The following is a 24,931-nucleotide window of genomic DNA, read 5'->3' as shown; positions in this document are numbered from 1 at the left end:
TATCCAGTGCACGAGGCTCTTGCCACTACTACGGGGTGTGGGGAGAATCGCTACAACATATCCGCCTATAGAGGTTGATTGACAACGATGACCATTGATTCTCATCACATAAGAAGCTTTGTCCTACAAAAATTTTTAAAGTAGGTGTTTTAGAAAATATTCTCTTTTTGAATTGACTTAACAGAACCCATTAAGGAATTATCTTATTTGATTTGATTTAGCAGTTAGAACCGGAGCTTTATATTGATAACAGAATTAACACGTAAGCCGGGTCAATAGGGAAAGAGGCGAAGAGGTGGTGGGTATGAGAAACTGTAGAAGTTTAACGTTATGCAATCCTTCACAATCCATTTCTTACGTGATAATCTGGTATTACCTTACCTTACCACCACTATTTACTAGAGAGAGAAAAAAAAAAGATTTCTATTATAAAACCAAGATTAGAGAACTGAGCTTGTGTTCTGTCCTTTCCAAAAGAACCAACCTAAAGAACACTGAAAAAACAAAAAAAAGGAGAAATCCTTTTTAAGAGAAGAAGAAAGAGGAAAAAATTTCCTTAAGGAAGGTGCACATGGAGGAGATTTGAGGGAGTGCAGTAGAAGCAGGAAGAGGGAGCATTTCTTACAAGGAAAAGAAAATTTAATAATAAGCTCTAATTATTTTGTCCCACACCCCCAATTGCTTGAACTAAAACGATGGCTACTAATAAATCCATTTCCTTGGAAGAAATAAAGAACGAGAATGTCGATCTTGTAAGTATTTATCTGCTTTTAAGTAATCTTTCAAGTTCTTAGATTCAATGCTTTGTGTTCTTTCCTTTTTTTTTTTTGTTATAATTTCAGACTCATGAAATTGAATTGTAAGACATGGGTTGTTCTCTTTTATGGAATTTGATCCAAATTGAAGCCAGTTTATGATTTCTTGATTGCTCAAGTGCCCTGTATTTAATCTATCTTTACACATTCATCATTTTATTTTATTTTTGATTATTTATCACATCTTTGTTAATTCGTGATAATATCCTCTATCTTGCTAATCTAGAAAACTGCATTAAAGAACAGAACCTGTGTGTTTAGAGATTTATGGGATCGTTAGAGCAAGATTATTTTCTTCTCCAGTGACGTTTTCAATTTTCAATTGCTTAAAGTATTTCGTTTGATCGTCACTTGCATGGGATTGTTTCTATCCTCATGCATCAATGACAATTTCATTTAATTTATTTATTTGATTATTAATTCAACTCGGAAGGTGCACCTTTTTGTTTTTTCTTGAAAACCCTTTAATTTTTTTTGTTGATCTTGTGGGATTTTTTCATAGGAGCGAATCCCTGTTGAAGAAGTTTTCGAGCAGCTCAAATGTACGAGAGAAGGTTTGACTACGGAGGAAGGGGAGCAGAGGCTCCATATCTTTGGACCCAATAAGCTTGAAGAGAAAAAGGAAATTCTCTGGTTCATTCTGTTAGATTTTTTGGTCCCATTCTCTTTCCTGGTTTCGTCTTCTAACCCATCCGACCTTCAAATTCTCTCTAATTACAGGAAAGCAAATTCCTCAAATTCTTGGGTTTTATGTGGAATCCCCTCTCATGGGTTATGGAAGCTGCTGCTATCATGGCCATAGTTTTGGCCAACGGCGGAGTATGACTAAATTTTATTACACTTTTCTCTTTCTCTTGCTCTCAATTAAAATTAAGATTCAAAATTAAGAAACGATAATGAACTAATTACAGGGCCAACCCCCAGACTGGCAAGATTTCGTTGGTATTGTGGTGTTGTTGTTCATCAACTCCACCATTAGTTTCATTGAAGAAAACAACGCCGGAAATGCAGCTGCTGCTCTAATGGCAGGTCTTGCACCAAAAACCAAGGTGGGTTTCTTTTGTTTTCCTTCTTCAAAATGCAAAGATTAGTGATCAACATCAAGCTATATCGTGTTGCTTGTGTAGGTGCTGAGAGATGGGAGATGGTCTGAGCAAGAAGCTTCCATCTTGGTTCCTGGAGATGTGATCAGCATCAAGCTTGGTGACATTGTCCCAGCTGATGCTCGTCTCCTAGAGGGTGATCCTCTCAAGATCGATCAATCTGCTCTCACTGGTGAGTCCCTCCCTGTAACTAAGCATCCTGGTGAAGAGGTCTTCTCTGGATCCACCTGCAAGCAAGGTGAGATTGAGGCTGTTGTTATCGCTACCGGTGTCCACACCTTCTTCGGCAAGGCTGCTCATCTTGTTGACAGCACCAACCAAGTGGGTCACTTCCAGAAGGTGTTGACAGCCATTGGGAACTTCTGTATCTGCTCAATTGCAGTGGGAATGGTGATTGAGATAATCGTGATGTACCCGATCCAGCGCCGGCCTTACAGGCAAGGAATTGATAATCTGTTGGTGCTACTCATTGGAGGAATTCCCATTGCCATGCCCACAGTGTTGTCAGTGACAATGGCTATTGGGTCTCACCGTTTGTCCGAGCAAGGTGCCATCACAAAGAGGATGACTGCAATAGAAGAGATGGCTGGCATGGATGTGCTTTGCAGTGACAAGACTGGAACCCTCACCCTCAACAAGCTTTCTGTTGACAAAACCATGATTGAGGTGTTTGTCAAGGACTTGGACAAAGACTCTGTGGTCTTGAATGCTGCCATGGCTTCCAGAATTGAAAATCAGGATGCCATTGATGCTTCAATTGTTGGGATGTTGGCTGACCCCAAAGAGGTACATACATTACATATATAAAGAACAAGTATTGTTGCCTTGCTCTGTACCTTTCCTTTGTTTCATCTTATTAGATTGATCTCTCTTTTTCTTCTTCTTTGCAGGCAAGAGCAGGGATCCAAGAGGTGCATTTCTTGCCCTTCAACCCTGTCGATAAGCGCACTGCAATCACCTACATTGCCTCCGATGGCTCATGGCATCGATCAAGCAAGGGTGCACCTGAGCAGGTAATTTGAAGGAATTTGTATCTATTTCATTACTTCTTACAAATGGAGCTTTTTAATTTGAATCCTGTTGGTCTCTCTCGTAAACCCTTCTGCATCTGTGCCAGATTATTGAGCTTTGCAATCTCAGGGAAGATGCAAAGAACAGAGTTCATTCAATTATTGATAAATTTGCCGAACGTGGTCTTCGTTCTTTGGGTGTTGCTCGACAGGTTAAGTAAATTCTCGAGTGCACACATTCAATTCGTGGTTTATGAGATATGTTTGAGGCTAAATTTTATTTTGGTGGAGTTTCACAGAAAGTTCCAGAGAAGACAAAGGAGAGTGCTGGAGGGCCATGGGAATTTCTTGGTCTTTTGCCCCTTTTTGATCCTCCAAGGCATGATAGCGCAGAGACCATCCGGCGAGCACTCAACCTTGGAGTGAACGTTAAGATGATCACAGGTGACCAGCTTGCCATTGGCAAGGAGACTGGTCGTAGGCTTGGCATGGGCACCAATATGTATCCCTCTTCCTCCCTCCTTGGCCAGAGTAAAGATGAGTCCATTGCTTCCATCCCTGTAGATGAGCTTATTGAAAAGGCCGATGGCTTTGCTGGTGTCTTCCCTGGTAAATTAACTATTACCACCACCATCACTTCTAGTTTCTTCTTCATTGATTCTTAGAGAATTTTTTTCTACTACTACTTATGTTAATATTTGAATGGCTGATTCATTCAGAGCACAAGTATGAGATTGTGAAGAAGCTGCAAGAGAGAAAACATATCTGTGGGATGACTGGAGATGGTGTCAATGATGCACCAGCATTGAAGAAGGCAGATATTGGTATTGCAGTTGCTGATGCAACTGATGCGGCCAGAGGTGCATCAGACATAGTATTAACAGAGCCTGGGCTCAGTGTTATCGTTAGTGCTGTGCTGACAAGCAGAGCCATCTTCCAAAGAATGAAGAACTACACAATCTATGCAGTCTCAATCACAATTCGTATTGTGCTTGGCTTCATGCTGATTGCCCTCATCTGGAAGTTTGATTTCTCACCCTTCATGGTCTTGATCATTGCCATTCTCAATGATGGAACTATCATGACCATCTCCAAGGACAGGGTAAAGCCATCCCCATTGCCTGACTCATGGAAGCTTAAGGAGATCTTTGCTACTGGTCTTGTCCTCGGCACCTACCTTGCAGTTATGAGCGTAATCTTCTTTTGGGTTGCTTTCAAGACCACCTTCTTCTCTGTAAGTTATCTTTAACCATCCAATGCCAATCTTTGTTTATAGCTTGTGTAGCCATCACTAAACTTGATCATCAACATTGGCAGGACAAATTTGGTGTGAGACCCATCAATAACAATAATAATGAGCTTACAGCTGCACTGTACCTTCAAGTTAGTATAGTGAGTCAGGCTCTCATTTTTGTCACTCGTTCCAGGAGCTGGTCTTTCATTGAGCGCCCTGGTGTCTTGCTTGTTGCGGCATTCCTTGCTGCCCAACTGGTGAGTGCATGTGATTAACTCTTGATCACCCTTCTCTACTGATGGGTCTAACACTAAAAATTGATTTCTTGGAGGTGGCCACGGTGATTGCCGTGTATGCAAACTGGTCTTTTGCTAGGATCCAAGGAATTGGCTGGGGATGGGCGGGAGTCATTTGGCTCTACAGTATTATTTTCTACTTCCCTCTTGATGTCCTCAAGTTCATCACTCGTTATGGATTGAGTGGAAGGGCTTGGGATAACCTGCTTCAGAACAAGGTATGCTAATATATATTGCTCTATCACCATATATCCCAAAGGACATTTCCAGGAACTTAAATTAAGATGGTGATTTTGGTGATGATTACTGGTTTATACACAGACTGCTTTCACAAATAAGAAGGATTATGGAAGGGGAGAGAGGGAAGCACAATGGGCATTGGCTCAACGCACCCTTCATGGCCTCCAACCAGCAGAATCAGCTGGGCTATTCAATGAAAAGACCAACTACAGAGAATTGTCTGAGATTGCAGAACAAGCTAAGAAACGTGCGGAGGTTGCAAGGTAAAACAACCACAAACACTAGTCTTTAATTTACTTTGTTCATCTACACGAACTTATCAAACATTTGTTCTTTAATTTTGTTTCTAAGATCTGTTTCAATTATGCTTTTCAGGCTGCGTGAGCTTCATACATTAAAGGGCCATGTTGAGTCAGTAGTGAAGCTGAAGGGGTTGGATATTGAGACAATCCAACAACACTACACGGTTTAAGAAGGATAGGAGTTGAGGCAGAATTGATAGCGCCATTTATTTTTTCCTTTTTCTCTTGATTTCTTCTTTTTTTTATACCTTTTTTTCTTTTCCATTTTTCTCATAATGTAGTTGAAGTAGTTGTTTGGATTAATAATCAGGAGACAAGGTTTGCTAGATAGACAGTTTAGGGTTGGTACAAAATAAAATAGATTGAAGAGGAGGGCCTTCTAAATGTGAAGTGTTAATAAATTTTTGGCTTATGAATGTATCTTGTTATTTTCCCCATTTTCCCAGGAAATTGATTCTGTCATTGGGTTAAGAATAGACCCGAAGTGTTCATAATTCACTACTACTCACATCTTCATAGTTCAAGTAAGCAGAATTGGAATCCATGGATTCTGATTCCGATGCAGCTGCAGTCTGCTAGAATCTGTTAGAATCTACTTGAACCCTAGAAATCAAGTGTGAATCAGCTGGTTCAAAGCGGTCGGAATTGAATCAGAATCATAATAAGCCGATTGTGATCCAATTTCGATTCCTCAAACCATTGCTGAGATTAAAAATTGAAGTATTGAATCAGTCCTTTTTAAACCTAAAAGCTTGTTTGGTCATCATGGTATGATACAATGATAAGCCTCCGCTCTCCATAGCCATTTTATATAGTAGCTTATGGGGTTTGATAGTTAATACTAATTTGTATTGAACCAGTCCTTCTTACCTTAAAATGTTTATCACAAGCTTATTATGTGACATAAACAGCCTTTTTCTACGAAAGCAGGGGTAAGATTGCGTCATTATGACCCTCCCACTTGGGAGGAGCCTCATGCACTAGATATGCCTTTTTTATATTAGTATCAACTATCAAACCCATCACTATCTAGTATCATTAACTATGATGGTTGGTTAACCCATCACCAATAAGAAACCAAAAGCCGCTGAAGCCCCAGTTGTGATTCGGTGATATCTCCGTTACTAAAGAAAAAAAGGATCATTCAAGAGGTCTCATGGGACCTTTATCCGCTGCTGTGCACTGCAGCGCTGCTGTGCCATCGTGCAGTGCAGCAGCAGCCATGTGTGCATAGTGGGGCCCACTGTGCACACATGGCCGCTGCTGCGCCGCAAGATGGCACATCAGTGGATAAAAATTCGGTCTCATGGACAACCTCGTCAAGCACCCAAAACCCTAGTAAGTCCTACGATGGTAGAAAGAGTTTGAAGCGAAAGGTGATTCTGGTGATATGGTAATGGGTATGTCCAAAACTGCTCCATGAGGTAGATATTCCTTGCCTGTTGTATCTAGGGTTTTCTTAGTAACCTTATTCCTTTATTATTTATACACAACTCCCTTTCTCCAAAAAAAATATAGAGAATTCATAAACCTTAATCCCTATAAATTTACAATTCTAAACCCTTTATATGTAATGGACCCAAAACCCAATCCAATAATAATTATTTAGTCCCATAGAATACAAGATACAAGACCCAATGTCCCTTGTACAAATTTACAATTCTACCCCTGTAGTCTTTTGATTGAAAAAAAAAAAAAAAAAAAAAAAACCCTATGATCAACATGCATGACATGGAATCTATATTTTCTTTCCATGTATGTCCATGCATGCATATGCTACTCTAACACTACTAGGCACCTTCCCACAGTGATGGATTTTCTAAGCTCTATCTTGTACATTGGCAAAATCTATTTATGTTGAAACTTGACATATGAGCATGAGACAAAGAATCTATCAATAATATGGATCCTCTCGATATGTGGGCGTCAATATGGATGAGATTTTTTATTCATGAAAAGCAGGGTGATAATTTCACGTACTCCTGAATTTGGCCACAAGATCCATGCGACAAAGCAACATTCTTTTTTCCATTTATATTTTCATTTCTTGGGAGAAGAGGGTAGTTAAATAATTATTCAACTCCTTATTCACTAGAAGGAGTGATCCATGTAAAAAAAATCCTCTCCGGTTACCTAAAAAAATATAGTGCCTTAATTTGGGGGATATGGCCGGACAGAGTTCTGGAGGGAACAAAGAACCTAGTATGAGAGTCTTAATTTGTCACATAAACATAACCTCTAGTGCATGCAACAGAGGATCTACTCTCTAACTGGTTGGTGACGTGTCATTCAATTATACTTGCCACGTTTCACTAGATACACGGACTCAAACCTTCCTTGTCGCCGCTTGTAGAATTTTTCTGTTCTGCCCGTAGTCGTGGTCTTGTTTGATTTAGGGTTGTTGAATTCAACGGTTAAAAACTGTGCCACTTCATCTTCCATTATTTTTGTTCCCGCCATTTCCAATTTCCCGCTAAAGGTCTACTCAATTTCGGCCACACAAAAACTTTTTGTCCTTCGCGGGTTTGCCTATTTATTAAACCGTATTTGTTGCCTAGAAGTTTTTTACTTCAAACGTCTCTCTGTTTTTTTTGTGAGCTTGCTTTCATGGCTCCGCAAACCCTAACCGAGTACGAACGCCAGAGGCTTGAGAACATCAAGCGCAATGGAGAGATGATGGCTTCTCTGAAACTCCATTGCTCATCTCAAGAACTCTCTTCTGCGACCAAGCGTATCAGGTTCGTTCCTTCCTCCCTCTCACACGCACACATTTTCTAGCACTGTTTTGGATAACTTGTTCCATGTAATATCTCTTTTAATCTTTTCATTTAGTTTGTTCGTGTCTTTTTCTCATGGTAGGGTTGAACCAAAAGATTATAAGGTCGCTCAATCAAAGAAGCCCAAGCCCGAAGCTCCTGTTGTCCTCCGCAAGTCTCTCCGTACACGACGACTACCACCTGATTCGTCATCAGCAGGAGGCGTTGAAGACGACCTTGTCGTTTCCCCCAAGAAGACCCCCAGATCTCCTGCTCAATCAAAGCCTTCTCCCAGAGTCTTGGGTCCTCTCAGTATGAAAGATGCTTATAGTGGAAAAAACTCCGACCGGCAACTTATAGATACGATCGTGAATATGTGGGATAACACCCCTTTAAATTGCGCAATCAAAAAGGAGCTTTTTCCGATCAAGGGGGATAAAAATTCTCTTGAAGCGATTACAGGTTCTTCAGAAAATTATCCTTCTAGATTTTCAATCAAGAAGGAATTTGCTGGGGATAGAAGCCCTGACGTTCCTATCTTCTGCGAGAGAACTCCGGTGAAGAGTGAAGCTGAAGGGGAAATGGAGAAAACCCCGTTGAATGATTCAATGAAGAAGGAACTTGATAATAATAATGGGGCCTCTTATGCTACATTTATGAGTATATCGGAAAAAGCTTCTTTAAGTTCCCTTAACTTGGCATCACTGAGATTGAAACCAGAAAATATTGCAAGAGTTGTGCCTGGAAGGATACTGAATGTTTGCTTTTTTCCTTCAACATACCGTTTGTTGGTTGTTGCTGGGAACAAATTAGGGAATGTTGGATTTTGGGATCTTGATAGTCAAGAGGGGAAAGGAGATGGTATTTATTTATACCACCCTCACTCTGCTCCTGTATCGGGGATTTTGATCCAACCTTTTTCATTATCGAAGGTATGCTGTACTGCGACTGGTTCTCAAATTCTAGGACTCGTTAATTTTGTCATTGTTCATGTCTCATGGTTAAATCTTGTATTGCTTTGCACTCAATGTTGCTTAAATTTAGAATTGCAGATAATGTCTGACGTGAAAATCTGAAGGTCAATGAACACCCATATACAACAAAAGAGCTCCTTTAGGTATTAGCTCATGTATTTGATCAGAATAACCCTGTTTACCCTAGGCTAGTTTTTAATGCCCTATATGGGTTAATTCTCCAGTCTCTTCATATTATTATTTGATTGTTTTACATATCTCTTATATATTAAAAGATGCTTTGTCAAATATCAGAATGAACGATTCCTTATTCCTGCCTCTGTATTGTTTTTTCTAGATGATGCCATACTGATGCAACTATATCCACTATAACATATATCTGTCCTATTTGTCCAAAATAATCTATATGATGCCTTACTGATGCAGCTATTTCCACCTCTAACATATGTCTTTTTTTCTTTGACAAAAGAGCTTCCATATGCTCTAGGTGTACCTGCAAGAAGAATTATGCATTTTATTACTTTTTTTTTTTATTGGTAATGAATCCTCTGCTTCTCTGTGACACTATGATAATGTTGGCAACTTGGATCGAGTTTCATTCATCCAAAGAAACATAACATTTTTGTGATAAATATATGCAGGTTTTCACGAGCAGCTATGATGGATTAATTCGTTTATTGGATGTAGTTACGGAATCATTTGATCTGGTTTACTCCAGCGAGTATTCCATCTTCTCTCTTTCTCAACGCCCTCATGATGCAAAGTCCTTATATTTTGGGGAGGGCCAAGGAGGATTAAATGTTTGGGATGAGAGGGCAGGCAAATCATCAAGCACATGGATGTTACATGAGAATAGGATCAACTCCATAGATTTCAACCCAAAAAACAATAACTTGATGGCTACAAGTTCCACTGATGGTACTGCCTGCATCTGGGATGTGAGACGCATTAATGCAAATAAACCAAAATCCCTGAAGATTTGCTTAAACAAATCCTTCATATCGGCTTTTGATTACAAAAGGGCTGTTCAGTCTGCTTACTTCTCACCCAGTGGGAATTGTCTTGCAACAACAAGGTTTGTATTAATTATTTGGACCTGAACAGATCTCTGTTACTTTACTGGATGGGACTTCTCCCCATAGTAGGTTTTCCCCTGAATAGGAATGGAATAAATGAGCCTGGTTTTGCTCTTACTGAAATAAAGATATTTTGAGTTTCTAGAGGGTGTTGAATTGTAGCTTAACCAAAATTTACTCAACCACTTCGGAAAGTTGAACGAAGCCAAAAGAATTTACACTGAAAATGGTTAGTGAAGTTTTGAAAGCAACTGCAATATATCCTTCATATTGGCTTTAGATAAAGTAGCCAGTAGTATTTGTAATAATATTAAAATGAATAGCTGAAAATTTTAATTTGTTAGAATCTGATTTGTGAATACAAAATAACCTCTAAAAGTTTCATAATTTTGAATCTGAAGTTGAAAGTGAACAGAAACTCTATGAAACAACATTAGAAAAATTGATAGCTGGTACATTGTTGCTTTGGTATTTTTGTTTTCCTTCTGCCTTACCCGTGCATGTTTGCTCTGAGAACTCCCGCTCATAGTTGTTGAGGCTTCACATAAGTGTCTAGGCGCCTTCTTCGGTCCAAGGCTACGACACTTTGTTTGATGCAAGAAAAGTGCCAGCCTTGGATGCCAAGATTTCGCCTTGGACACCTAGGCGTCGTCTTTTGGCATTGTGATAACATATCTTTATATTATATCAGTTTTTTGACACTTTACGTTGATTTATATGTTTATTGTGTTGGTTTTAATGAATATGCTTATGCTATATCCAATTCTTTGTTTGCTATATGGTGGTTTTTCCCATATTAGGTCATTACTAGCATAATTATATCATATTTCTTATAGTCTATATAAGCATAATTATATAAAGGGAAAAGGTTGCTCATGCCAACAGTATGCCCTCTCAGTCTCTCTCCTCCCCCTCCCACTTTGACACACTCCTCACTCCCCCCCCCCCCCCAAATTTGACGAACCTTCTTGCACCCTTCAATTGGTGGGGCATGCAGATACCAAGGCATGAGCCGATCCCGTGTCCTTGTATAAATTTATCAATCCTATATTACATATACTGCACGCCTAGACGGGCACCTTTGTCACCTAGCCATGTAGGCACCCCGCACCCCTGCAATGCTTGGGTCGCCTAGTTGCCTTGACAACTATACTCCCACTTTCCTTTGATTTAACACCATTTATGAAATAATTGACCAGGCTAGGCATATATAGTCACTCTCCCACTCAGTGAGATACTGTTTTTTGAGCAAATTAATGAAGCCAGAGTTCTTGAAGAACTTAATTTTGATTTTGTTATTTAATATCAAGGAACCATTCTTTGGTTCAAATATTGCTGATATATTCCATTTTATAAAATGATGTAGTGTTGGTGACAAAGTTGGAGTTCTGAGAGGAGTTGACTTTGCAGAGATGGATATGATCCATCATAATAATCAGACGGGCAGATGGATTTCTTCTTTCAGGTATGACTTCAGCTGTTGCAGAGATAATTATTATCTCCAAGCAGAAATATTGCGCTTAATCTTCTATTTTCAAACTGGTCAGCTTCTTTGCCACAAACTCAACGGTCTTTCTTAATCAGTACAAGGGTTAATTTTCTTTCTCAGACCTATAAAAGCCCTGTTGCATTTGCATTTTCAGATCTTGCCGGTTTGTTTTAAACCCTTCTTGTCAAAAAGTATTACAATAAAAGAAGCAATATCTAATGTTCATCTCTTTGTGCATTTCAATGAAATGTCTGTTATATTTGCATTTTCAGATCTCATTGTAGTAGGTCTTTATGAGTCAATACATGTGAAACTTTAAACTTCTGAATATTTTCCAGTATATTGATCGTATTCAATGAATAGAATATATAGGTTACAAGGAGGTTACAAGGATTCAATCCCATTAATATTGGGATCAGAATAAACAGAGATATACTTACATAAGGAAACTTAGAGATACTCTCTTACATATGGAAACCAAAAGAGACAAAAAAATAGGAAGAAATATATGGGAGACGTGCACTACTTTGGTACTACCCATTGAACCCGGTAATAATACAAGAAGCATCCGAGCTTAAATGGGAACGATCAAAATCTGCTGCAAAAAAAGGGGAATTGTTTATTGACCTTTGAAGGGTTTAGGGTGGCCCATGGTTTTGGAGCTGTACCCTTCTTAAAACCCAACTGTACTACAATTCTAGGACTTAAAAACCTTTGGATCACTTACTAGTGATTTGGTGCAGATGGATAATGAGAAATTAATTGTAAATATCAGAATGCTGACAACATATATCCATCTCTAACCACAAACCAAAATACCTAAAATACCCCGAGTCAGTAAACTAAAAGATCGAACACTTCAATTAGTCCAGCCTTACCTTGTAAGTTATCCCTTTTGACCTCCTGTTTTCTAGTTGACCTACTTGATCTTCCAGATAGAGCCACCTTTGCTAAGGTCATGCCACATAAGGGCATGGGCTTGAGGTTTACCTTTTCTTGTTCTTGTGTAAAATTTCAGCATTGGATCCTCTATTGTTAGTTATTTAGCAGGTTTGTTAGGACTGGACCATTAATGTTAAATCTAAAACATTCAAGCTTGGTATAGCTGTGGTGAATGGAATAACTGTAACATGTGAAGAGGTCCTTAATGGGGTCCCATATACTTTACCATTTATGGGGCTAACCTGCAAGACCTCAGAGTCTAAGGTTTAGCTGATCAGACAATTTTGGCTTTTCAGCCCATTGTGGCATAGGTTTAGTATCCTAAAAGTAAAACTTTTGAGCTGTTTTCTGGCTTTTGTCCTCCCCTGAAATAAGCAGGAATTATTCTCACAATGAGGACTTCACAGAGGGTTCTTTGTAATTCTCTCTCTATATGTGGTGGTAGATTTATATTTGACTACCTTTATGGTTCTTGTAATCATTAGGCACTGAAGCTGCTCACTAACAGATTATATCTGTTATTTTTTATTTTGAATGTGAAAGTAATATTTTTGTAGGACAAATTCTGAGATATTGGTTTCTGTTAAAATGGTAAATGATAAATGTGTTCTTTTGGTGTTCCATTGCATTGATAAAAGTTCCAATGGTACCTTCATGCCAGAGAACATCAGTTGTGTCTACCGCATGTGCGTCATGAAAGAATTATTTACCAAATGTTTGGCATAATAAATTCTTAACAGTTTCACTTTCATTTGGTTCATGCAGGGCAATATGGGGTTGGGATGATTCTTATGTCTTTATAGGCAATATGAGAAGGGGAGTTGATGTTATTTCCACTACTCACAGAACAACAGTGATGACTTTAGCAAGCCCACTCCTGTCTGCGATTCCATGTCGGTTTGCTGCACACCCATATACAGTTGGTACATTAGCTGGAGCTACAAGTGGGGGCCAGGTATACATATGGACATCAAGTTAGAAAACATTGCTGCTCAGAACATAATATGTTAATGTTTATGTCCAAACCAAGTTTTTGGGCGATGGACAAATTGCTGTCCCATGTGGAATCCAGGCAGCAGAGTGTCCTGTAAATTTTGGAAAATGAAAATCTTTTAAAACATCCTTATTCCTTCTTCCTTCCCTCTACGATCACCTTCCCCCCCCCCCCCCCCACCACTTCATACACTTCCCCAGAACATGGAGCCTTTTTAATGTAAGTATTTTGATGAAAAGGTTGAATCTAAGAAAGTAGATGGATCAGCCCATCCAGGGCTTTTGTTGGTCTGAGGTGAAAGAGCAGTGGTGAGTGGTGACTTGCTTGCAGCAGCCACCAACAGGGACTTTTGTTGTGATCAGGTAGGAGCTTACAATGTCAACCAACCAGTTGTGTATCAGCTGGTGACTGGAGGCGTTACTTATTATGGTTTTTAATGTTATTCAACTGTCAAATGTGAAAATTCATAAATGTAGCAGCCTTTCCATATTTTGACTTTTCTCATTTCACTTGTTTTCAAAAGTAGTCATTTGGGTTATTTTGAGTGGGTGTGGGGTGTTGTTACGGGCAAAATAATCTGAAAATAAAATAAAATAAAAGAGAAATAATTGGGATAGAAAGAGGGAAAGAGAGATAAATTTGGGATAGAGTTTGCTTTACAGACGAAGCAATGGTGTCATGGCGTAATTGGGAGGTTGCCAATCCTCTCTTAAGATAAAAATTCTTTTAATATTTTTCTCTTCTTTTCTACTTCTTTATACATCAATAAATACACGGTTAATATTAACTATCCATTTCTCCATTTTTATAATTTTTTTTAACTCCTAAAATATCTCTCTAAATTTATCCCACTTTTAATAGCTACATATAATAAATAACCATCATCCCGGAGATACATATAATTAATAATAAATTTATAATAACTAACTATATTCACAAAGAACTACACCTAAATAAAAATCGACACATAACATTCCATCTCTCTAAATTTTGGTCTTGTCCTCAAGATCATTAAATTACAAATAAAAATTAAAAATAATTCCACCCGGATACCAAATCTTGTTTGGGTAATTCCCAAGTTGCTTTCGTTGATTGCCAATATTACACCTACGAATTCGTCGGTCCAACAATACCAATATTTGAAAAAATTGATGAAAAACTCATACGCACTCGAGACGGTCAATTTTTGTTGAACAAATCATTTTCATCCAGCCATTGAACAGAGGAGGATACATCCGCATAGACTCGGGACGGTCGATTTCCTCTGCCATGCCTGACTTTGATGCCATTTGTTACGTGCAAGATAATTTGAAAACAAAATAAAATAAAAGAGAAATAGTAGGGATAGAAAGAGAGGAAGAGAGAGATAAATTTGGGATAGAGTTTGTTTTACAGACAAAGCAATGGCGTTCTGGCGCAATTGGGAGGTTGTCAATCCTCTCTCAAGATAAAAACTCAAGAATTAATTAATATTTTTCTCCTTCCTTTCTACTTCTTTATACATCAACAAATACACGACTAATATTAACTATCCACTTCCCCACTCTTACAATTTCTCTCAACTCCTAAAATATCTCTCTAAATTTATCCCATTTTTAATAACTATTTATAATAAATAACCATCATCCCGTAGATACATATAATTAATAATAAATTTATAATAACTAACTATAATCACAAAGAATTACACCTAAATAAAAATCGACACATAACAGGTGTCACCCTTCTATTTATAAGAGTAGTTTCCTCATTTATTGATGGAATTTTTGCTATTGGTCTCAATTGTGCACGTGGCTCTTTTGCTTCAAAGACGTCTCTCTCTCTCTCTAACTTTTTGTGAGTTTTTATTTGTTGTTGAGTATTATCTTGTCTACTAATGTGACTCTCAAGTCAAATGTAAGGACTCTTGGGTGAGCTTATAATGACTGTTGTGTGATTAGTTCTTGGAGATTTATTGCTACAAAGAGTAGATTTGGTGTTGGTATTTCTGCTTCTGCTATGAAAGCATAAGCACTTCGTGATGGCATACTCCTTGCGCAGAGTTTGTAGATTCAATATTTAGTCTTGGGCCCTGAATGTCAGGCCATCACAGTCAGTTTGAACCACTCATCTAATGTAATTGACTGGGCCACTCATATCTTGGTTGATGACGTTCTCTTGTTAGCTCGGTAGTTTATTTTTGTTATGTTAATTCATAGTCTAAATTTTGAGGTTCATAAACTCGTTTCGAGAGCTTCGTCTTTGTTTCTTTCCCATTTACAGTAGCTATTTCCCTCTCCCATTTACTACTTTCTATTGTACCTTCCTCCTGATGGGAAGTTTTTTTTTGTTTTGGAAAACAAGAAAGAGATCAACATGACTTGGAATCTATGTTTCCTTCCCCGTGTATGTCCATTCATGCATATGATACTCTGATACTACTGTGCACCCTCCCTCATTCATGGATTTTCAAAGCTCTATCTTGGAAATTGACGAATTCCATTTAGGCCATCACTTGATATGTGAGCATACAACATAGGAGTCTAGCTATAATTTGGATCCACTCGATATGTGACTGCAAATTTTTTGATAGACTAGAAAACTTTATCTAACTACGCATTTTTTGGAGTTGGGGGAATCCAATTTTGTGTTTAGTATGTATTCTAGGTTGATTTTGCATTCTCAGGCGTTAAAAATAACTATTTTTATCATCCAAAAATGCGAAATCGACTTAGAATATATTCCAAGAACACATACTAAACACTACCTAAACTTTCTTATCTTTTCTTTTTCCCATTTCTTGGGAAGAAAGGGTAGTTATATAACGATTCAACTCTTTATTCATGGGAAGGAATGATCCATACATTCACAGGTCAAAAAATGCCTAATAGTCAAATTAGCTCTTGATAAGGGCTGTAACAAGGTTTGGGTTGGGCCATATTTGTTAAAACCCTAGCCCAATCTTGAGTTCCCTTAACTGGTTCTAGGCTCGGCCTTGATTCAGGGTTTGAAAAATTCAACTCTAACTTGCCCTCAAGGTCAGGTCGGGCCAGACCGACCCTTATTGGCCTGACCATGGGGCGTGGGTGTGACAATTATGATGCAATATTCCTTTTTGATTTGGATTTTTTGGGTTTATATTAAGTTGTTTTGCAATTTTAATATATGGTAGACTAACCTTTTAGATAAGATATTTTAACCACATGGTTTGAAATCCTATCTATATTTTCAACAAAAAAAAATAAATTCTATCTATATTTAACCTAGGTACATGCAAGGGTGTAAATGAATAGTCAAAATCCGTTTCCGTATCCATTTAGCACTATTCGAATTCATCCGAAAGCTAAACGGATGCGGATACGGATAGACTTTAGCTATTCGAAAAGTTATATTTACATGTAAACGGATAAAATATCCAATTTGTATCCGTTTAGCACTATTCCAGCCGAATCCGATCCGTTTACATCTCCCTAGGTACATAGATTAGTAGATCTTATTTCTCCTTTTTTAAGGAGGGGCGAACATGAGACCTCTCCAGTTGTGTTTGCCACGTGTTCAGTAGATACAAGGACTCACCTTAGTCGCCGCTTGTCAAGTTTTTTCCCTTCTACCGTTAGTTGTGGACGTATATGATTAAGGGTCGTATAATTAAACGGTTAAAAATTGCCACGTCATCGTCCATTATTTTGGCTCCGTTTTCCCAATTTCCCGCTAAAGTTTCATTCAATTTCGGCTCCACACAAACTCAATTGTCCTTCGCGTGTTTTTTTCTTTTTTATTTTTTTGGTTAAACGTCCGCCTTCGCGGGTTTGGCTATTTATTAAACCTTATTAGTTGCAGAAAAGCTTTTCACAAATCTCTCTCTCTCTCTCTCTCTCTGTGTGTTTCTGTGAGCTTGCTTTAATGGCTCTGGAAACCCTAACCGGGTACGAGCGCCAGAGGCTTGAGAACATAAAGCGCAATGGCGAGATGCTGGCTTCTCTGAAGCTCCATTGCACAGCTCAAGAACTCTCTTCTGTGACCAAGCGTATCAGGTTTGTTCCGTCCTCCCTCTCACCTTCTCTTCTCACAAGCACACGTTTTTATAGGACTGTTTATGATAAATTCTTCCCTGTAATTTCTCTTTTAATCTTGTTCATTTTGTTTGTTCGTGTCTTTTCTAATGGCAGAGTTGAAGCAAAAGGTTACAAGGTCACTCAGTCGAAGAAGCCCAAGCCCGAAGCTCCTGTTGTGCTCCGCAGGTCTCTCCGTACACAAGGAATGCCGTCTGATTCATCATCAGCAGGAGGTGTTGAAGACGACCTTGTTGTTTCCTCCGATAAGAACCCCAGACTTCCTACTCCCAAAGTCTTGGGCCCTCTCAGTATGAAAGATGCTTATAGTGGTGATTCCTCTGACCGGCAACTTATAGATACGATCTTGAATATGAGGGAAAACACTCCATTAATTTGTGCAAGCAAGGAGAATTTTTCGATCAAGGGGGATAGAAATTCTCTTGGTGTGATCACAGGTCCTTCAGAAAATGATCCTTCTAGTTGCTCAATTGAGGAATGTTTTTGCTCAATCAAGAAGGACTTTGCTGGGGATAGGAGCTCTGACGATCCTATTTTCTTGGAGAGAACTCTGCTGAAGAGGGAAGCTGAAGGGGATATGGAGAAAACCCTGTTGAATGATTCAATGAAGACCGAACTTGATAATAATGGGCCCTCTTACTCAACATTTATGAGTATATCGGAAAAAGCTCCTTTAAGTTCCCTTAACTTTGCATCACTGAGATCGAAACCAGACAATACCGCACGAGTTATGCCTGGAAGGATAACGAATGTGTGCTTCTTTCCTGCATCATACCGTTTGTTGGTTATTGCTGGAAACGAATTTGGGAACATTGGATTTTGGGATGTTGATAGTCAAGAGGAGGAAGGAGATGGTATTTGTTTATACCATCCTCACTCTGCTCCTGTTTCAGGGATTTTGATCCAACCTTTTTCATTATCAAAGGTATGCTGTACTGCCACTGGTTCTCAAATTGTAGGACTCGTTAATTTTTCCATTGTACATATGTATCATGGTTAAATCTTGTATTGCTTTGCACTCAATGTTGCTTAAATTTAGAATTGAAGATGATGCCTGACATGAAAATCTGAAGATCAATGAACACCCATATACAACAAAAGAGCTCCTTTAGGTCTTAGCTCATGTATTTGATCAAAAAAGCGCTGTTTATCCTGTAAACCTTTGAGTTTGAGTTGGATTTCCCTTGTCATTGTATGTGACTGGGAGAGGTATATTTCTATATAATCTGATATTGTTACAAGGAGAGATATCAACACTGATCAACATGGTTACAAACAGTTACAAATAAGATTGCGGCTATCAATCCTTGAGCAGGAATGCTAGAGGCGTGAGGAGAGTCGGTCAAGTGTTGTGGCTTGATCTGGTGTTTCTTGAGTCGTGATCTTTATCCTTGATATATCCTATGCTTTCCCAGACTATTCTAAGGTCTTAGCCAAGTACTTCCAGGACCCATGTATCTTGTTCTACTATCTAATCATTGCTAACATAACACACAGAGTGATTCTGGTGTTGGACATCAATTTAATAAATCTAACATAGACATCCAGTCTTCTAGATCATAGCCAGGAAGAGCCATGCAAGGTATTGCTTTGATGTTTGGTCACTAACTCACTATGTATTCCTTTTTCCTTTTATTTCCCCTGATTTCATTTATTTTTTTGGAAAGGAAAACAAAAAAAAAAAAGAAACGAAAAGAGAAAAGAGAAAGAAAAGGAATGGATAAGGCACGAAGGATAATAATACTGTCCCTTAGGTACCCAGTCTCTCTCATTGCCTAGTTTGTGTCCACCTGTTGCTGTGTTCTGACCAGGAGCTCAGAGGAGCTAGAATTATATCTCCAGTCTCTGCATATTATTATTTGATTGTTTCTCATATCTGTCTTATTTGATTGTTTCTCATATCTATCTTATATATTAAAGATGCTTTGTCAAATATCAGAATGAACTAGTTCTTTCTGGATCTGCACTTGTTTGGGACTGACAAATGAATAATTGTGTCATGGAGGCTATTAGTCTCTCAGTATTGTTTTTTCTTGATGGTGCCATACGGATGCAACTATTTCCACCTACAACATATATCTGTCCTATTTATCCCAAATGATATTTGTGTGACACCTTACTGATGCTGCTATTTCCACCTCTAACATGCCTATTTTTTTCCCAATAAAAAGAGCTTCCATAGGTTCCAGGTGTACCTGCAAGAAAAAGTATGTATTTTATTACTTTTTATATGTATTGTTTCTGTGTCACTAAAATAATGTTAGAAACCTGGATTGAGTTTCATTTATACAAAGAAACAATAACACTTCTGTGATAAATGTATGCAGGTTTTCACAAGCAGCCAAGATGGATTAATTCGTTTGTTGGATGTAGAAAAGGAATCATTTGATCTGGTTTTCTCCAGCGAATATTCCATCTTCTCTCTTTCTCAACGTCCACATGATGTGAAGTCAATATATTTTGGGGAGGGTGAAGGAGGACTAAATGTTTGGGATGAGAGGGCAGGCAAATCTTCAAGCTCATGGATGTTGCATGAGCAAAGGATCAACTCCATAGATTTCAACCCAGAAAACGATAACTTGATGGCTACAAGCTCCACTGATGGTACTGTCTGCATCTGGGATGCGAGAAGCATTAATACAGAAAAACCGAAATCCCTGAAGATAGTTCATCACAAAAAGGCTGTTTATTCTGCTTACTTCTCACCCAGTGGGAATTGTCTAGCAACAACAAGGTTTGTATTAATTATTTAGACCCGAATACATCTCCGTTGCTTTACTGAATGGGACTTCTCCCCAGAGTAGTAGCTTTTCCCCTGAAAAGGAATGGAATAAATGAGTCTCGTTTTGCTCTTATGGAAATAAACAATTTTTGAGAGTTTACAAGTGTTGAATTGTAGCTTAACCAATATTTACTCGACCATTTCAGAAAGTTGAACTAAGCCAAAAGAATTTCTACTGAAAATATTTAGTGAGGTCTTGAAAGCAACTGCAATATATTAAATACTTAAACACATCCTTCATATTGGCTTTACATAAAGTAGCCCAGTAGTATTTGTAACAATATGAAAAAGAATAGTTTAAAATTTTCATGGTTAGAATCTGATTTTCTAAGAGTTTCATAATCTAGAATCTGATGTTGAAAGTGAACAGAAACACTCTGAAACAACATTAGAAATATTGATAGCTCGTACAATGTTGCTTTGATATTTTTGTTTTCCTTCTGCCTTACCGTTGCATGTCTTCTCTGAGAACTCCCGCTCATAGAGTCGCACAAGTGTCCAGGCGCTTTCTTGGGTCCAAGGCAACAACACACTTTGTATAATGCAAGAGAGGCGACCGTCTTGAATGCCTAGGCTTTGCCTTGGACGCCTAGGCGTCATCTTGTGGCATTGGGACAGCACGCCTTATATTACATCAGTTTTTTATACTTCACTAGTTTATGTTGATTTATGTTTATTGCTTTGTTTTTTGATGAATAAGCTTATAATGTATCCAATGCTTTGTTTATTATATTGATCTTCTGATATTAGGTCATTACTAGCATAATCATATCATTTTTCCTATGTTGTACGTAAGTATAACTATATAAAGGGAAAAGGTTGCGCATGCCAACAGTACGCCCTCTTGCAGTCTCTCTCCCCCCCTTCCCCCTCCCCCTTTGACAGACTCATCTTACTCCCCCCCCCCTCCATTTGACAAATCATCTTGCACCCTCCAATTGGTGGGGCATGCGGGCAGTATGCCAATCCATTTTATGCTATATTACATACTGCATGCCTAGGTGGGTGCCTTGTCACCTGGGCACGTGCGCACTCCTCCAACGCTTGGGTCGCATAGTCACCTTGGCAACTATTCTCTCCCTTTTCCTTTGATTTAGCACCATTTATGAAAGAATTGACCAGGCTAGGCATATATGGTCACTCTCCCACCCAGTGAGATTCTGCTTTTCAAGCAAATTAATGGAGCCAGAGTTCTTGAAGAACTTAATTTTGATTTTGTTATTTAATATCAAGGAACCATTCATTGGTTCAAATATCGCTGATATATGCCATTTCATCAAATGATGTAGTCTTGGTGACAAAGTTGGAGTTCTGAGAGGAGTTGACTTTGCAGAGGTGGATATGATCCAACATAATAATCTGACGGGCAGAGGAATTTGTTCTATCAGGTATGACTTTCCGCTGTTGCGGAGATAATTTATTATTCTCCAAGCAGAAACAACATATGCTTAATATTCTATTTAAGACTGGTCAGCTTCTTTGCCACAAACTCAATGGTCTTTCTAAATCCGTACTAGGGTTTGTTTCATGAATTTTCTTACTCAGACCTATAAAAGCCCTGTTGGATTTGCATTTTCAGATCTTGCTGGTTAGTTTTAAACCCTTCTTTTAAAAAGGTATTGCAATAAAATAAGCAATATCTAACTTTCATAGCTGTTGGTGCATTTCAATGAAATACCCGTTATATTTGCATTTTCAGATCTCATTTTAGGACTTTATGAATCAATACAAGAAGATGAAGCATCAGAGCTTAAATGGGAGCGATCAAAATCTGCTGCAAAATAAGAGGAATTTTTTATGTATCTTCTAAGGATTTAGGGTTGTCCATGGTTTTGGAGCTGTGCCCTCTTTAAAACCCAACTGTACTTCAGTTCTGGAACTTAAATAAATACCAAAAAGGCCTTAGGATCACTTGCTAGTGATTGATTGCAAATGGATAATGAGAATTGATTGCAGATATCAGAATACTGAGAACATATATAAAATATCCTAAGTCATTAAACTAAAAGATTGATCACTTCAATTTTACCTGGTAAGTTAACCCTTTTGACCTCCCGTTTTCTAGTTGACCTACTGGATCTTCCAGATAGGACCACCTTTGCTATGGTTATGGCACATAAGGGCAATGGGCTACAAATCGACCTTTTCTTTTTCTTTTGTAAAATTTCTGCATTGGATCCTCTATTGTTAGTTATTTACAGAAAATATTTGGGACTTTCATGTAGTCTAGGACTGGACCCATGATGTGAAATCTAAAACATCCAAGCTTGATATAGTTGTGGTGCATATAATAACTGTAACATGTGATGAGGGTCTTTAATGGGGCCCCATATACTTAACCATTTATGGGGCTAAACTGGAAGACAACAGGGTCTGAGGTTCAGCTGATCAGACAATTTTGGTTTTTCAGCCCATTGTGGCGCAGGTTTAGGATCCTAGAAGTAAAACTTTTGAGCTGTTTTCTGGCTGTTGTCCTCCCCTGAAATAAGCAGAATTAGGACTTCGCAAACGGTTTATTCCCAAAAAAGTGAGTTACAGATTACATCTGTTATTTCTGATCTATGGAATGTGAATACGGGATATTTATTCTGTAATATTTTTGTAGGATAAATTCTGAGATATTGGTTTCTGTTAATATGGTAAATGATAAATGTGTTCTTTTGGTGCCATTGCATTGACAAAAGTTCCGATGGCACCTTCATGCCAGAGGACATCAGTTGTGTCTACCACATTTACTTCATGAAAGAATTATTTACAAAAATGTTTGGCATAAATAATAAAGTCTTTTTAACAGTTTTTTCACTTTCATTTGGTTCATGCAGAGCGTTGAGAGCAGTATGGGGCTGGGATGATTCTTATTTCTTTATAGGCAATATGAGAAGGGGAGTTGATATTATTTCTACTACCCACAGAAGAAAAGTGATGACTTTAGGGATGCCACACCTGTCTGCAATTCCATCTCGGATTGCTACACACCCATACAAGGTCGGTGTATTAGCTGGAGCTACAAGTTATGGCAAGGTATACGTATGGACATCAAGTTAGAAAACATTGCTGTTCAGAACAGAATATGTATGTCCATAACATGTTTTTGGGCGATTAACAAATTGTTGTCCCATTTGGATTCAGGCTGCAGAGTTTCCTGTAAATTTTGGATAATGAAAGAAACCTTTTAAAACAACCTCCTTCCTTCCCTCTATGATCACCAGCTCTTTCTCTCCTCCGGCCACTTCACACTCTTCCCCAGAACATGGACCCTTTTCAATCTGAATAATTTTCGGATGAAAAGGTTGAATCTAAGAAAATAGATGGATCAGCCCATCCAGAGCTTTTGTTGGTCTGAAACAAAAGAGCAGTGGTGACTCGCTTACAGCAGCCACCAGGGATTTTGTAGTGATCAGGTAGGAGGTTACAATGGCAACCAGGTAATTACCATATGGTTTATCTTCTCTCTTTCCCTCTTCTTTCTCCCTTTACCTCTTTTATTTTAATATCATTAGCCAATGATATTAAAATGTTAGATTTGTCCTTGCTCTAATTTCCACAACTGATAAGTAATCTCAGGTAAGCATTTGTCTTCATTCTAATTTCTACCTCTTGCTCTATAATGCTTTTGTATGTTAAAATGCGGCTGTTATGGGCTGAAACTGTGGCCTGTGGGTTCCCAAACTGGAATTGTGGTTGGGAAGTTGGGAGTCCCATATACTGATTGAAACTCCTGTATATTACTCTGTTTTCAAGAACATAAGAATCACACTCAAGAATTTGATTCTTGATTCTCTGAGTCATACGGGGTAAGCATTGGAAGATAAAAATGGTTTCAATCAAAGAATCAGATTCTTAGTATCCTCTATGAAGTGGGTAAATTATGAATGAGAGGATTCATGTCCTTGGAATATAACAACAGGGATGCAGTGGACAGAGCAGAGACCACCGATAGAATGCATATTAGGTCCATTAAAACATTGGTTGGTTTCTGCAGTGAAAGAAAACCTAGATGACATTCTCTGAATATGACACCCCTTGATAAACCCATTCTGACTAAAGAAAATCAATTTGTAAAGAAAAGGCCAGATACAGTTTACAGTAATGCGGATAATAATCTTATAAACAAAGTTACAAAGATTAATAGGTCTATAATCTCCAATAGATGAGGGAAATTTGACCTTGGGATAAATGTAATGAAAATATGATTGGCTGCTTGGAGAAGTTATCATGAGAAAAAAGGCTTGAATTGCAGAAATAATAGAGGACTAATAAAATCCCATACCTTCTGAAAAAATGAACCAAAAAAAGGGTTGTTGGCTGCCATACTCATAATGTCATAATAGTTTTTATTTTTTTATCTCTAATTTCGTCATTAGTAATATCGAAGTCACATTATCTTATACTAAAACTTGATCATGTTTCGTTCTAGTGGTGGGCATGGTCTGGTTCTTCAAAATAGTACTGAGAGGTTTATTGTTGCAAAGAGCGGCTTGGGTGTTGGATTTTTTGCTTTTCTGCAATGGAAATAATAGGACTTCGTGATGGCATCCTCGTAGATTCGACATTGAGTCTTGCTCCTTGACTGTGAGGCCGTCATGGTCAATTTGAACCACTTATCTCTTTTCTATCTTTTTTTTAATTTTTTTTTTTTTTTATCATTTATTGGGATGAGAGGTTAGTTAAATGATGAAAATTATTTCTTGCGATTTTCTATACGGTGCAGTTCCCTAGTGCCTCTAAAAAGAGGGGATGGATCTCATTCAGGTAGTGTGTTTGGGCAGGAGGTAGGATGGTCATTTCCAGCCCCCATGAGAGGAATTGCAGGAACTGTATCAGGCAGGGAATCACAAGAGATAAAGATTTATAAAGCTTCTTGCC

The 24,931-nt window shown here is 38.3% G+C and overlaps 3 protein-coding genes across 3 annotated transcripts; all 3 read left to right on the top strand.

Annotated features, from left to right (window-relative positions):
- The first annotated feature begins 671 nt into the window (after window positions 1-671).
- On the top strand, window positions 672-5,219 carry LOC122649650 (ATPase 9, plasma membrane-type). Its single transcript, XM_043842883.1, has 13 exons — window positions 672-752; window positions 1,318-1,437; window positions 1,536-1,634; window positions 1,727-1,864; window positions 1,943-2,704; window positions 2,809-2,931; window positions 3,036-3,140; window positions 3,228-3,537; window positions 3,648-4,162; window positions 4,246-4,419; window positions 4,494-4,676; window positions 4,780-4,961; window positions 5,074-5,219. The coding sequence occupies exons 1-13, from the start codon at window positions 696-698 to the stop codon at window positions 5,168-5,170; spliced, it is 2,865 nt and encodes a 954-aa protein (XP_043698818.1). The 5' UTR covers window positions 672-695; the 3' UTR covers window positions 5,171-5,219.
- A 2,373-nt stretch (window positions 5,220-7,592) lies between these two features.
- On the top strand, window positions 7,593-23,239 carry LOC122653069 (WD repeat-containing protein 76-like). Its single transcript, XM_043847004.1, has 6 exons — window positions 7,593-7,738; window positions 7,860-8,688; window positions 9,372-9,805; window positions 11,173-11,271; window positions 13,003-13,317; window positions 23,204-23,239. Exons 1-5 carry the CDS (start codon window positions 7,608-7,610, stop codon window positions 13,214-13,216), a joined length of 1,707 nt encoding a protein of 568 aa, XP_043702939.1. The 5' UTR covers window positions 7,593-7,607; the 3' UTR covers window positions 13,217-13,317; window positions 23,204-23,239.
- Window positions 17,070-21,792, top strand: LOC122653068 (DNA damage-binding protein CMR1-like). The gene is made up of 4 exons (XM_043847003.1): window positions 17,070-17,244; window positions 17,380-18,208; window positions 19,611-20,017; window positions 21,355-21,792. The coding sequence occupies exons 1-4, from the start codon at window positions 17,114-17,116 to the stop codon at window positions 21,479-21,481; spliced, it is 1,494 nt and encodes a 497-aa protein (XP_043702938.1). The 5' UTR covers window positions 17,070-17,113; the 3' UTR covers window positions 21,482-21,792.
- Window positions 23,240-24,931: the final 1,692 nt, after the last annotated feature.

This window comes from Telopea speciosissima, chromosome 2 (assembly GCF_018873765.1).
Source record: "Telopea speciosissima isolate NSW1024214 ecotype Mountain lineage chromosome 2, Tspe_v1, whole genome shotgun sequence".
NCBI classification, from domain to species: domain Eukaryota; kingdom Viridiplantae; phylum Streptophyta; class Magnoliopsida; order Proteales; family Proteaceae; genus Telopea; species Telopea speciosissima.
This window is presented reverse-complemented; position numbering and strand designations above follow the sequence as displayed.